General features: G+C 50.3%; 1 protein-coding gene across 1 annotated transcript in view; it reads right to left on the minus strand.

The window, feature by feature from the left end:
- Window positions 1–13,859, minus strand: part of HIP1 (huntingtin interacting protein 1) — a 209,141-nt gene that overhangs the window by 24,179 nt on the left and 171,103 nt on the right. Inside the window, exons 9-16 of the mRNA XM_017533376.2 lie at window positions 11,982–12,039; window positions 6,970–7,045; window positions 6,717–6,857; window positions 5,565–5,662; window positions 4,848–4,920; window positions 2,669–2,852; window positions 1,115–1,203; window positions 326–711 (exon numbers count right to left, since the gene is read on the minus strand). Of these exons, the coding sequence (XP_017388865.1) occupies window positions 326–711; window positions 1,115–1,203; window positions 2,669–2,852; window positions 4,848–4,920; window positions 5,565–5,662; window positions 6,717–6,857; window positions 6,970–7,045; window positions 11,982–12,039 (1,105 nt within the window). The remainder of the gene's footprint in view (window positions 1–325; window positions 712–1,114; window positions 1,204–2,668; window positions 2,853–4,847; window positions 4,921–5,564; window positions 5,663–6,716; window positions 6,858–6,969; window positions 7,046–11,981; window positions 12,040–13,859) is intronic.

Consider the following 13,859-nt stretch of genomic DNA (forward strand, 5'->3'; position numbering starts at 1 on the left):
AGGCACGCGCCACCAGGCCCAGCTGATTTTTTTTGTATTTTTAGTAGAGACGGGGTTTCACCATGTTGACCAGGATGGTTTCGATCTCTTGACCTTGTGATCCACCCGCCTCGGCCTCCCAAAGTGCTGGGATTACAGGCGTGAGCCACCGCGCCCGGCCTATTTCTTAGTTTTTTTGTAGACACAAGGTGTCACTTTGTGACCCAGGCTGGCCTGGAACTCCTGGCCTCAAGCCATCATCCCTCACGCTGGGATTCCATAAACCACCGTGCCTGGCCTGTCTGTAAGTATTTGTAAATAACGCTCGTCCCTGTCTCTCTGCTACCCATATGTTTTCCTTTCCCCAAACTCTGCTCCAGACTCATCCTTGGGAAGCCTTTGCTGATTAAACCCATGTAACTTGGGTCCTTCCATTATTTCGTGTATGCACTGGTGACAGTGTCTTGCTGCTCCGTGTGGCTGCCATGGTTTGCTCCCTGCGGTGTGATGCCAACCAACCCACAGAACTGCCCACGGAGCAGAAGACCACAAAGTCCCTGTCACCAACTCGACAGCACCCTCCCACATTTCCCGAGCGCTCCTTCTCCCGCTCACCTTCCGCTGGCCCTGGTCACTAATGCGCTCCAACGAATCCTCCAGCTCTTTTTTTTCTCGTTCCAAATCTACCTGGGCTTGTCTGGCCATGGACACCTGTTTGGTCACCTCTGCATTCTGCAAAAGAACAGTGTCTTGAACCAGGAGATCTGAGGCTTAGGGGACATCCTCCTCCTAGGATAAGCGATCACACTCTGGCTGTGCGCCCCCTAGAGTCAGATATAGGAATCACTTTCCTACCGGGAGGGAAGCGGGAACAGAGCTGTCACCTTCAGATGCTTGCCACTCATGTATTTCCAAAATAATAAAGAAGGTGGGTGACCTACAGTGGGGCTGGCAGCCAGCACAGAGCCCAAGACACAGAGGCAAGGCAGCCTGAAAAGGTGTGGTTCCCGAGATGGTGGCAGTGCCTTAGAGATCAATGGAGGGGGTGCCGGCCCCGGGGAAGCCGCAGGTCCGAGCCGCTCTCTCCCCCAAGGTGCGGGGCCTGCAGGATGGTGACGGGGGCTGAGGGTCCTACCTTCCGTAGCAGGTCAGCGTGGTTCTGAACCAGCTCGCTGTACTTCTCCTTTAGCTTGCTATACCGCTGTTCATTGGCCTGCGCTTTCCCTGTATTGTCAAGGACCAAGGTGAGGAGTCTACCCTAGCAGGGACCCTTGGCCTCCTTGCAATGAGCCAGGGTCCCTCAAAGATCCTCCTTGTTTTGTTTTGACAGTTTTGCTGTCACCCAGGCTGGGGTACAGTGGCACAATCACTGCTCACTGCAGCCTAGACCTCCTTGGGCTCAAGCCGACCTCCCACCCCTGTCTCCTGAGTAGCTGGGCTCATGGGCATATGCCGCTGCACCTGGCTAATTTTTGTAGAGATGGGGTCTCACTGTGTTGCCCATGCTGGTCTCAAACTCCTGGGCTCAGGCGATCCACCCGCCTCAGTGGGATTATAGGCGTGAACCACCGCGCATGGCCAAAGTTCCTCATTTGATTTCAGGAATGCATATATGTTTTTCTACCTTGGAAATCCTACTTACAGAAACTTCTCTAGGAAGTCATCTTTAAAAAGAATTCTATTGGTTAAAAATCAAGCCGGGGGCAGGCAAGGTGGCTCACGCCTGCAATCCCAGCAGTTTGGGAGGCTGAGGCGGGTGGATCACCTGAGGTTAGGAGTTCGAGACCAGCCTTGCCAACATGGTGAAACCCCGTCTCTACTAAAAATACAAAAATTAGCCGGGCATGGTGGTGTGCGCCTGTAGTCTTAGTTACTCAGGAGAGTGAGACAGGAGAATTGCTTGAACTCGGGAGGCGGACGTTGCAGTGAGCCCAGCCTGGGGGACAGAGTGAGACTCTGCCTCAAAAAAATAAAAGAAAACAAAAAAATAATCAGCCAGGGCTTCATGCCTCTTCAGCACTTACATACATGGCATTTATTCTATCTGGGCTTTCAGCTTTTCAAAAAAATTTAAATTTTTTTAGAGTTGAGGCTGTCCGTTACTGAGGCTGGAGTGCAGTGGTGTGATCAGCCTATTAAAGCCTTGAATTCCTGGGCTCAAGTGATACTCCTGTCTCAGCCTCAAGAGTAGCTGAGACTACAGGCACATGCCACCACTCTCGGCTAATCTTTTTTAGTTTTTCTACAGATAGGGTCTTGCTATTTTGCCCAGGTTGGTCTTGAACTCCTGGCCTCAAGCAATCCTTCCATCTTGGCCTCCCAAAGTGCTAGGATTACAGGCATGAGACACTGTGCCTGGTCGGCTCTCAGCTTTTGTGTCAATTTCTTTGTCAGGACCTCAATCCTCTCTCCTTCTCCCTTAGCATCCACTGCCCAGGGCAAACACTTCAGCGCCATTGTCTATATTTCCCATCTGTGCTCAGGCCTTTGTGCCTGCAGGACTCGAACTTGCCCTCTGGACTGAGGCTAAGAGCTGGCATTCCTGACAGTGCTTCTAGAAGGACACGGCTGTGGGGGGGCTCCCCTGCCCAGCCTCTGTGCCTCATCCTGAGTCCAGCTGGACTCTGCTGCCCACGCCTGCCCCCCGAGCCTGCCCCCACCTCCGCCACGGCCCCCACCCGCCACTCACTTTCTATCTCAGACAAGCTCCGCTGAGCCTTCTCGGTGTCCTCCCGCTGCCTCCGGAGCTCGTCCAGTTCTGCCCGCAGGAACTCACAGTCGTCGGCCGCCTGCTGCCGCAGGTGCTGCTGCTCGGCCAGCTCCGCTTCCAGCTCGCTGATGCGGCCCTTCAGCTGCAGCACGACCCGCTGGCTCTGTTGGGGACTCGGGTCATGAGGCCAACCGCCCACTGCCACGGGTCATGGGTGTGAACCGGAGAAGCATGCTTCCACGTAAATACCCGGTTCCCCACGTCAACTCCCCACGTCTCAGTGGGGTTGGGCCTTCTGGTCATTAGGAGCTCCTCAATCAGCAGTAACAGGGGATGATGGCTGGGCAATTGTGGTCCTCTTTAGAGTGGCCAGGAGTAGCGGTGGCTGTCCCTGTGCGTAAAGTCACCTGACCAGCCACTCTGAGGGGCAGTTATCGATACAGCACCAACACTGCACATAGCCATCTTCTTCTCCTTTTTTTTTGGTTGGGGGGACAGGGTATCACTACTACAGACTGGAATGCAGCGAGGTGATCCTGGCTCCCTGCAGCCTTAGCCTTCTGGGCTCAAAAGATCCTCTAGCTTTAGCCTCCCAAGAAGCCAGCAGTACAGGTGTACACCGCCATGTCCAGCTAATTTTTAAAGTTTTTTTTATAGGGCCAGGCACAATGGCTCACACCTGTAATCCCAGCACTTTGGGAGGCCAATGCAGGGGGATCACCTGAGGTCGGGAGTTCAAGATCAGCCTGTCCAACATAGAGAAACCCTGTCTGTACTAAAAATACAAAATTAGCTGGGTATGGTAGCACATGCCTGTAATCCCAGCTATCGGGAGGCTAAGGAAGGAGAATCGCTTGAACCTGGGAGGCGGAGGTTGCAGTGAGCTGAGATCGTGCTATTGCACTCCAGCCTGGGGAACAAGAGCGAAACTCTGTCTCAAAAAAAAGAAAGTTTTTTGTAGAGATGGGGTCTTGCTATGTTGCCCAGGCTAGTCTTGATCTCCTGGGCTCAAGTGATCCTCCTGCTTGGGCCTCCCAAAGTGCTGGGGATTACAGGTGTAAGCCACTGCACCTGGCATACCAATCTCTCCTTATCATCATGTGAGAAAGTCTAGTCTTGTTTCCCACAGCTTCTGAGCCTCGTGGGGACCCAGGGTCATCTCTGGGTATCACAGCGATACTGTGCCTGGCCTAACTGCTGCCCTCAAGGCATGTAACATGGACATGCATCACGACAGAAGACACAGGAAGACCCGGTTCTTTTGGATTTAGCATTTCTACCAGTTTTTGTTTGGTTTTAGAGATGGGGGTCTCGCTATGTTGCTCAGGCTGGATTCAAACTCCTGGGCTTGAGTGATCCTCCCACCTCAGCCTGCTGAGTAGCTGAGATCACAGGTGCATACCACCACACCTGGCTCGTTTCTACTAATTAACCTGTCCTAAGGATGTAGACCAAAAAGTGTCTATGTGATTATGTGATGCATTTTTTTTTTTTTTTAATTTTGAGATGGTCTTGCTCTGTTGCCCAGGCTGGAGTGCTGTGGCACAATCTCAGTTCACTGCAACCTCTGCCTCCCAAGTTCAAGCAATTCTCAGCCCTCAGCTTCCCAAGTAGCTGGGATTACAGGTGCCTCCTAGCACACCTGGCTAATTTTTGTGTTTTTAGTGGAGACGGGGTTTCACCATGTTGCCCAGGCTGGTCTCAAACTCCCAACCTCAGGTGATCTTTCTACCTTACCTTGACCTCCCAGAGTGCCGGGATTACAGGCGTGAGCCACTGCGCCCATGCAGTTTCTTTCTTTCTTTCTTTATTTTGGAGACAGGGTCTTGCCTTGTTGCCCAGGCTGGAGTGCAGGGGTGCGATCAGGGCTCATTGCAGCCTCTAACTCCTGGGCTCAAGCGATCCTCCCACCTCAGCCTCCCAAGCAGCTGGGATGACAGGTGCACATCACCAACCTCAGTTAATTTAAAATTTTTCTGTAGAGACGGGGTCTTCCTATGTTGGCCAGGTTGGACTCAAAGTATCCTCCCGCCTTAGCCTCCCAAGGTGCAGGGATTACAGGCATGTGCCACCGTGCCTGGCCAGTGTGATGCAAATGTAGCATTCAAATCTACCGTGTTTTGGTGAAGGACAAAGGCAGAGCGGATCCAAGGCATACCTCAGTCTTCATGTTTTCTAGCTGCGCCTTCAGTCCACTGATTTCTCTGTACAGTCGCTCAATTAAGTGGTCCCTGGGAAGAGAAGGGGAATGAGTTTGCTTCCATAGTGCTTCTAGCCCTCTCCTTTTAATTGTGAGCTCAGGGGAGGAAATTAAAAGCTGGTATTAATTTGGGGACAATTCTTTGAAACTTTATAAATTATACTCTAAATCAGATACTAATCTAATAGTTGTAAGTCCATGGTTATTGATTTTCTTCTGGGATTAAAGGGGCCAATATTTGAGGATCAAGACATTTTGTGTGTGTGTGTTTGGTTTTGTTTTAGAGAGAGTCTGGCTGTTGCCCAGGCTGAAGTGCAGTGGCACGATCATAGCTCACTGCAGCCTTGATATCCCAGGCTCAAGTGATCATCCCACTTCAGCCTCTTGAGTGGCTGGGACTACAGGTGTATACCACCTGCCCAGCTAATTGTTTTACTTTTATTTAATAGAGGTGGGATCTTGCTATGTTGCCCAGGCTGGTCTTGAACTCCTGGCCTTAAGCAATCCTCCTGCCTCATCCTCCCAAAATGTTGAGATTACAGGCATGAGTCACAGCACCCGACCCTTCGAGATGTTCTTTGTCTAAGTAGCCCCTCCTCTTTGGTTAGTGTTTTGAGGCAGACCAGGACTGAACTTAGCTCCTGCACCATCTGCTTGAACCCAGCTTGGACTCACTTCTCATCCTTGTTCACGCCGTTTTGACTGTTGAAATTGAAGGGATCACTGCTGAATGAGCTGCCAAAGATGTCATCAAACTTGTTGTCAAATAAATTCTGTGGTTGACCAAAAAGGAGTGAAAATAAGTCAGAGAGCTAGAGAATTCTGTGTGTGGGTCAGTTGAGTGACATGGGAGAATGTCCCTTTTCTCAATTTGGTTCAGACCGATTTGTTTATTTTATTTATTTTTACTTTATTTTATTTTTTTTTAGACAGAGTTTCATTCTTACTGCCTAGGCTGGAGTGCAAACTCAGCTCACTGCAACCTCCGCCTTCCGGGTTCAAGTGACTCTCTTGCCTCAGCCTCCCGAGTAGCTGGGATTACAGGCATGTGCCACCACACCTGGCTAATTTTGTATTTTTAGTAGAGACAGGGTTTCTCCACGTTGGTCAGGCTGGTCTTGAACTCCCGACCTCAGGTGATCCACCCGCCTCAGCCTCCCAAAGTGCTGGGAATTACAGGAGTGAGCCACCGCACGTGGCCTGTTTTTTTTTTTTTAATTTTTTTGAGACAGGTTCTCACTCTACTGCCCAGGCTGGGGTGCAGTGGTGCGATCATAGCTCACTGCAGCCTCCAACTCCTGGCTCAGCCTCCTGAATAGCTGGAAGTAGAGGTATAGACCACCAAGCCCGGCTAATTTTTTTTATTTTTATTTTATTTATTTATTTATTTATTTATTTAGGTCCTGGCTCTTGTTCTCTTGCCTAGGCTGGAGTGCAGTGGCATAATGGCTCACTGTTAGCCTTGACCTCCCAGGCTGAAACGATCCCCCCATCTCAGTCTCTTGTATAGCTGGGACCACAGGTATGGGCCACCACGTCTGGCTAATTTATTTTTGTAAAGATGGGGTCTTCCTATGTTGCCCAGGCTGGTCTTGAACTGGCCTCAAGCAATCTTCCCACCTTGGCCTAGCAAAGTGTTGGGATTACAGCTGTGAGCCACTGCACCCAGCCAGACCCGTTTATGATCCTTCTGGGAGTCACAGAGCAGGATGCCAGCCAAGCTTGCTACTAGGTGAAGAGAAGGCTGAACCTGGTTAGCGTCAATGGGCTTTGGTCAGGGTCTCCCCCAGCCTCTCCCCTGTACTTGGAGGCAAGAGCGGTCCTCACCTGCTGAGAGGCGTCCATGTCCATGAGGTCATCCTTCTCTAGCACTGGCTCGCTGTCGGGGGACGAGGACTCCGCTGGGATCACCACCACAGGGCTGATGTGTTCTGACAGGGCTGAGGCTCGCAGGAAGTTGGGTGGGTTCTGAAGACGAAGACACATCCTCAAACACTGCTCGCTTGCCAGGCCCCGCCAGCCTCTAAGAGGGTACTTGGGGCCTCTGCAGTGCCCAGGGTGTGTGGTCGGGCATGCTTACCTCGGGCAGCTGGGGGATCTGAATCAGCCGCTTGAAGTACTGCAGGTTGCTGGAGCGGTAGAATAGATCTTTCAACCTAGGGGTGGAGAAGGACCTGAGGGTGCTGGGTGTCTTTATGAGCCCCACGTAAGGGACAGAGCAGCCACCTGGCCTTCCCGCCCCCACCCCAGCCCAAAGGCCCAGGCTGTCAAGGAGATAAACTCCATGGCGCTGGGATTCAATTATGATGCTACAGAGAAGGATTATTTAAAGCTGGTCCTCAGGGACCTGGTGGTAAGGGAAGAGTAGTTGATGCTACAAATCCTTTGGAAGAAGAGGTAATCCAAAAGCTGATTTCGTCATTGCTGTAGAATATATGTTGTTGTTTTGCAGACTTAACTTCCTAGGAGTGTTTGGTTTAGAGTAACATTAATAGAAATTGACTTTCTCTGAGGATAAACCAAGTAACCATAGGAAAAGGGAAGGGAATTGAATCACAAAGGTAGCTCTCTTCTTTAATTACTTCTTGTTTTTGGACTACTTATTTGTTCTCTCCACAATTACAAGTTCCTGGGAAATGGGAACTGAGCTCTGCTGAGCTGTTTCCCCTAGTGCCGGGAACAGGCGAGCCGTTCAATAAACACTTGGAGTATTACAATTGCTTGGTAGTGTGTCCTGATCGTGGGTAGATATGCACATGAGGAAACCCACATTTTTTCATAGCTCATACAGCCTTGAATTCCTGGGCTCAAGTGGTCTTCCTGCCTCAGTCTCCCGAGTCGCTAGAACTACAGGGATGCACCACCATGCCTGGCTGATTTTTAATTTTTTGGTAGAAACAGGGTCTTGCTGTGTTGTCCAGGCTGGTCTCAAACTCCTGGCTTCAAGCAATCCTACTGCCTTGGCCTCCCAAAGTGCTGGGATTACAGGCGTGAGCCGCCACACCTGGCAAAATCAACATCTTTTCTCATTCACAAATATCTATTTTGAATCTAAACACTGAAGACCAAGAAAGCTGAGTATCCAGATGTATATATTCTTTATCTTTATTACTTTTAAATATTGTTTGAGATAGGGTCTTACTCTGTCACCCAGGCTCGAGTATAGTGACATCATCATGGCTCACTGCAGCCTTGACCTCCCTGAGCTCAAGGGATCCTCCCACCTCAGCCTCCAAGTAGCTGGGAGTACAGGCGTGTGCCACCACACCTGGCTACTTGTTTTACTTTTTTGGTAGAAATGGGGTCTCACTGTGTTGTCCAGGCTGGTCTCAAACTCCTGGGCTCAAGCAATCTACCCAGCTTGGCCTCCCAAACTGCTGGGGTTACAGGTGTGGGCCACCACGCTTGGCCTCTTTTAATCTTTTTTTTAGAGACAAGGTCTGGCTCTGTCACCCAGGCTGGAGGGCAGTGGCATGATCATGGCTCACTGCAGCCTTGACCTCCTGGGCTCAAGCAATCCTCCCACCTCGGCTTCCCAAATAGTTGGAACTATAGGTTTGCACCATCATGCCCAGCTCAGACTTATCTATTCTCAGATAAAATGGGAACATGGGCCTTAACTCCTTCGGCCTGCAACATAGAATTTTCTCCAGCTTAGCCCAATAAATGAAACCCCCGGGGTCTCGTTACAGCCTGTCAGATTCCAAGACTTAGGCCCGTCTCTGTGACATCACTGCCGCTTCCCCTGAATTCAAGGACAATGAGGTCTCAGACAGGTGACCGTGTGTGTGCAAAACTGCAAGGCTGTTCCCATCTACTCAGGGGAGATGTTTTCATAAGCGAGGAGAAAATGAAAGGAAATGAAATCACCTGACCACACGTCCCCATCTTGCTGGGTTGGAGCCAACAGTAACAGGCTGGCTGCTTTCACAAGCTACCGGAATTTCACATTCCAGGAAATCAGCCCCAGGGCCTGTCTCCTGGGACTAAAGAAGCCATTTATCTTAGAATATGTACACGGCTTCTCAAATGGAACAGAGGAACCAGGAGGTGGGGACCACCACGCACTTGTCCTTTGCTCGCTCCCGGGGAAGCGGCCAGAGAAGCTGAAACTTGGCATTTGGGAGCTATGGTCAAGGGTGAGGAAATTAACAGGAAAAACAAGAGGATGCACATATACAGAAGCCGGGAGGCCCTTTTCATCTCCCTCTGTCCTTCCCTTTTGCCTGGTCATGCTTTCTTTCTCTCTTTTTTTTTGAGATGCAGTCTCAAAACAGAGTCTTGCTCTGTTGCCCAAGCTGTAGTGCAGTGGCATGATCTCAGCTTACTGCAACCTCTGCCACCCAGGTTCACGCTGCTACTGCAGCGTTCTCTTGCCTCAGCCTCCCAAGTAGCTGGGATTACAGCTTTTGTATTTTTAGTAGAGACTGGGTTTTACCATGTTGGCCAGGCTGGTCTCGAACTCCTGACCTCAAGTGATCCACTCACTTCAGCCTCCCAAAGTGCTGGGATTATAGGCGTGAGCCACCGCACCCAGCCTAAATAAGATCTTTTTTTTTTTTTAATGAAATCTCCTTCTGTTGCCCAGGCTGGAATGCAGTGATATGATCTTGGTGGATGTTGATCACTGCAACCTCCTCCTCCTGGGTTCAGGCAATTCTCCTGCCTCAGCCTCCCGAGTAGCTGAGATTACAGGTGTGCACCACCATGCCCGGCTAATTTTTGTATTTTTAGTAGAAGACAGGGTTTCACCATGTTGGTCAGGCTGGTATTGAACTCCTGACCTCAAGTGATCTGCCTGCCTCGGCCTCCCAAAGTGCTGGGATTACAGGCCTGAGCCTCCGCGCCCGGCTGGTGTTAGCAACTTTTACTGAGGCAGCAGTGCACAGTAGCAGCAGAGGTCCTGCTCCTTGAAGAGCAGGGCTACCCCATAGGCAGTGAGCCCAGAATAGCAGCTGTCATATTTATATCTACTTTTAATTTTATGTAGATTAAGGGGCAGGTTACGCAGACATTTCTAGACAAAAAGTGGTAACTTCCGGATTGGCAGGTTATTGCCAAGGAAAGAGGTGCTAACGTCCAGGTGTTGCCATAGCAATGGTAAACTCTCACGACATATTGGTGGGCGTGTCTTATGCAGAGGTGCTTCCTCCCCTTCCCGGTTTTACTTGCCCTTAATTTGGTCTGATGCCCAAGCCCTGCCTCTGGAGTCTGGTCACCCATCCCACCTCAGGGGCAGGTCATATTTGTAGGGTATCAACCAAACCTGCTAGTGGATTGGACATGGGGGATGAGGAAAATAGTGACTTCCAGATCTCTGGCCTAAGTGGATGATGGCAGTAATTGTTGAGATAGAAAAGAATAGGGAGGGGCTGAGCACGGTGCCTCACTCCTGTAATCCCAGCACTTTGGGAGCCCAAGGCGGGCAGATCATTTGAGGTCAGGAGTTCGAGACCAGCCTGGCCAACATAGTGAAACCCCATCTCTACCAAAAATACAAAAATTAGCCGGGCATGATGGTGGATGCCTGTAATCCCAGCTACTTGGGAGGCTGAGGCAGGAGAATCACTGGAGATAGGGAAGCTGAGGTTGCAGTCAGCTGAGATCACACCACCGCACTCCAGGCTGGGTAACCGAAAAAAAAAAAAGAAAGAAAGAAAAGAAAAAAAATAAAGGAATACAGAGAGAAAGGTTATTTTTGGGAAAACCTAGAGTACAGTTGGAGATTTAAGTATGGTATACAGATGTCTAATTGGGCACAAGATGTTGGAATTCAGCAGTAAGGCTTGGCTAGAGATACATACTTAGGGGTTATCAGTCTAGAAATGCTACAAGATGAGAATTTAGGGAGAGGGAAAAGAGAAGAGGATGAAGTCTGGGGTGTAAGCAGGCAACTAAAGAATGGATGAACTCTCGGCCGGGTGCGGTGGCTCACGCCTGTAATCCTAGCACTTTGGGAGGCCGAGGCGGGTGGATCATGAGGTCAAGAGATCGAGACCATCCTGGTCAACACGGTGAAACCCCGTCTCTACTAAAAATACAAAAAATTAGCTGGGCATGGTGGCGCGTGCCTGTAATCCCAGCTACTCAGGAGGCTGAGGCAGGAGAATTGCCTGAACCCAGGAGGTGGAGGTTGAGGTGAGCTGAGATCACGCCATTGCACTCCAGCCTGGGTAACAAGAGCGAAACTCCGTCTCAAAGAAAAAAAAAAAAAAAAGAATGGATGAACTCTCTTTCTTCTGTACGCGTCTATGAGATTTATCAGAGAACCAATAGTTACCCTAGCTGTAGGTAGAGTCGTCTCTGTCTGAGCTACTGTCTGTCACTTTATCACCATAGAATGAAGATAAACTTACCCTCAAGTATCTAAAAAATTTTTTAGAGACAGAGTCTCACTTTGTCACCTAGACTGGAGTGCAGTGGCACAATCATAGCTCACTGCAACCTCGAACTCCTGGGCTTAAGCCATCCTCCTGCCTCGGCCAGCCTCCTGCCTCAGCCTCTCAAGAGTAGCTGGGATCACAGGTGCATACCACCATGCCCAGCTAATTTGTTTTACATGTTTTTCTATAGAGACGGGTTCTCGTTATGCTGCCCAGCCTGCTGTGGAACTCCTGGCTTCAAGCAATCCTCCTGCCTCAGCCTTCCAAAGTGTTGGGGTTATAGGCATGAGCCACTGTGTCCAGCCACCTCTCAAGTATTTTAAAGCCAGTGTTCTCATGTGGCTTAATGATTTTATTTTTACTTATTTATTTTGAGACAGAGTCTGGCTCTGTCGCCCAGGCTGGAGTGCAGTGGCGCAATTTCAACTAATTGCAGCCTGTGTCTCCTGGGTTTAAGCAGTTCTCTGTCTCGGCCTCCCAAGCAGCTGGGATTATAGGCACCCACCACCACGATAATTTTTGTATTTTTAGTAGAGACGGGGTTTCATCATCTTGGCCAGGCTGGTCTTGAACTCATGACCTTGTGATCCACCCGCCTCGGCCTTCCAAAGTGTTGGCATTACAGGCATGAGCAACTGTGCCTGGCCTGACTTAATGACTTCATAGCACTCTTGGATTCACCTCCATTCCTGTTACCTGAACCACTTACTTTGTAAACTGCTCCATGAAGCGGTCCCGGTGGCCTTGCAGGGTGTCAGCTGGGAGGCCTGCAAGAAATTGGAAAGAGTGTGAGAGGGAAGGAGGACCAGAGGGCAGGGAAGCCACAGCAGGGCTCTGGAGGGGGAGGGGCCCAGCCATCCCGGGGCATGTGGTCAGCACTGCCAGGGGCCACGACTAGCCTAGAGCTGTCCCGAGGTCTGGTAACCAAGGGAGCCCAGCAGGAGCCAGCAGGAGTGTGGAGACGCTTATCCTCCAAATCCTTCCACTTCAGTGAGTTCCTGAAGGACAAGTCATGCCGGTCACAATAGGGTGGAAATTGTGTCCCAGACTAGAGAAGCAACGGTGGCCTGACCCAGCAGGACCATGGCAGGGGTAGGAGGGAGCAGTTCTTTCTCAGGTATTGCCTGCATTTGTTTTATCCTGAGGCTCAGGGCTGGTATTAGTCTGGACGAGATCCACAGAGCCTGCTCCAGAGCATGGCTGTCAGAAGGCAAAGAACAAAGGATTGAAGGCTGGGCACGGTGGCTCACACCTGTAATCCCAGCACTTTGGGAGGCCAAGGCAGGAGGATCACTTGAGGTCAGGATTTCAAGACCAGCCTGGCCAACATGGTGAAACCCTGCCTCTACTAAAAATACAAAAATTAGCTGGGTATGGTGGCAGGTGCCTGTAATCCCAGCTACTCCAGAGGCCGAGGCAGGAGAATCTCTTCAGCCAGGGAGGCGGAGGTTGCAGTGAGCTGAGATTGCACACTGCACTTTCTGCACTTTTTGACAGCAAGACTGCCCAAAAAAGAAAAGGGGGCTGGGCATCGTGGTTGACGCCTGTAATCCTAGCACTTTGGGAGGCCTAGGCAGGCAGACCACGAGGTCAGGAGATCAAGACCATCCTGGCTAACATGGAGAAACCATATCTCTACTAAAAAATACAAAAAATTAGCTGGGCATGGTGGCATGCGCTTGCAGTCCCAGCTACTCCAGAGGCTGAGGCAGGAGAATCGCTTGAATCCGGGAGGCGGAGATTGCAGTGAGCTGAGATCGCGCCATTGTGCTCTAGCCCAGGCGACAGAGACTCGATCTCAAAACAACAACAGGGCCGGGTGTGGTGGCTCACACCTGTAATCCTAGCACTTTGGGGGGCCAAGGTGGGTTGATCACCTGAGATCAGGAGTTCAATACCAGCCGGGCCAACATGGTGAAACCCCATCTTTAAAAAAAAAAAACAAAAACAAAAGAAACAATAACAACAACAACAACAAAAACCCCAAAGGATTGAGGCTTGGGAGCTGAGTTCCAGTCCCGGCTTGGTCGGTAGCTAACTCTATGACACTGTACACGCGGTGGCCTCTTAGGGCCACCTCCTCCTCTACAGAGCCGGTTTTCTGAGAGCCTGTCACCTCTCAGATGTGTGAATTTGCATATTTCAGCTATAGATCCACAGCTTGGCAATCCTTTTAGTGTTTGCTTTATTTGTTTAAATTTAAATTTGTTATTTTGAAATGGGTCATACATTCATCAGATAAAATCAGGGAACACATGTATAAAACATGATTATCGAAATGGCAAAAGATGGCTGGGCTCAATGGCTCCCATGTGTAATCCCAGCACTTTGGGAGGCTGAGCGGGGAGGATCGCTTGTACTCAGGAGTTTGAGACCAGCCTGGGCAACATAGCGAGACCCCCATCTCTAGAAAAATTAAAAAATAAAAGTTAGCCAGGTGTGGTGGTGTGTACTGGGGTCCTAGCTACTCCAGAGGTTGAGGTGGGAGGATCTTTTGGCCCAGGAATTTGAGGCCGTAGTCAGCTATGATTGCACCACTGCATTCCAGCCTGGGTGACAGAGCAAGGCCCGATCATGAAAAAAAAAA

This window comes from Cebus imitator, unplaced genomic scaffold, assembly GCF_001604975.1.
Source record: "Cebus imitator isolate Cc_AM_T3 unplaced genomic scaffold, Cebus_imitator-1.0 Scaffold82, whole genome shotgun sequence".
NCBI classification, from domain to species: Eukaryota; Metazoa; Chordata; class Mammalia; order Primates; family Cebidae; genus Cebus; species Cebus imitator.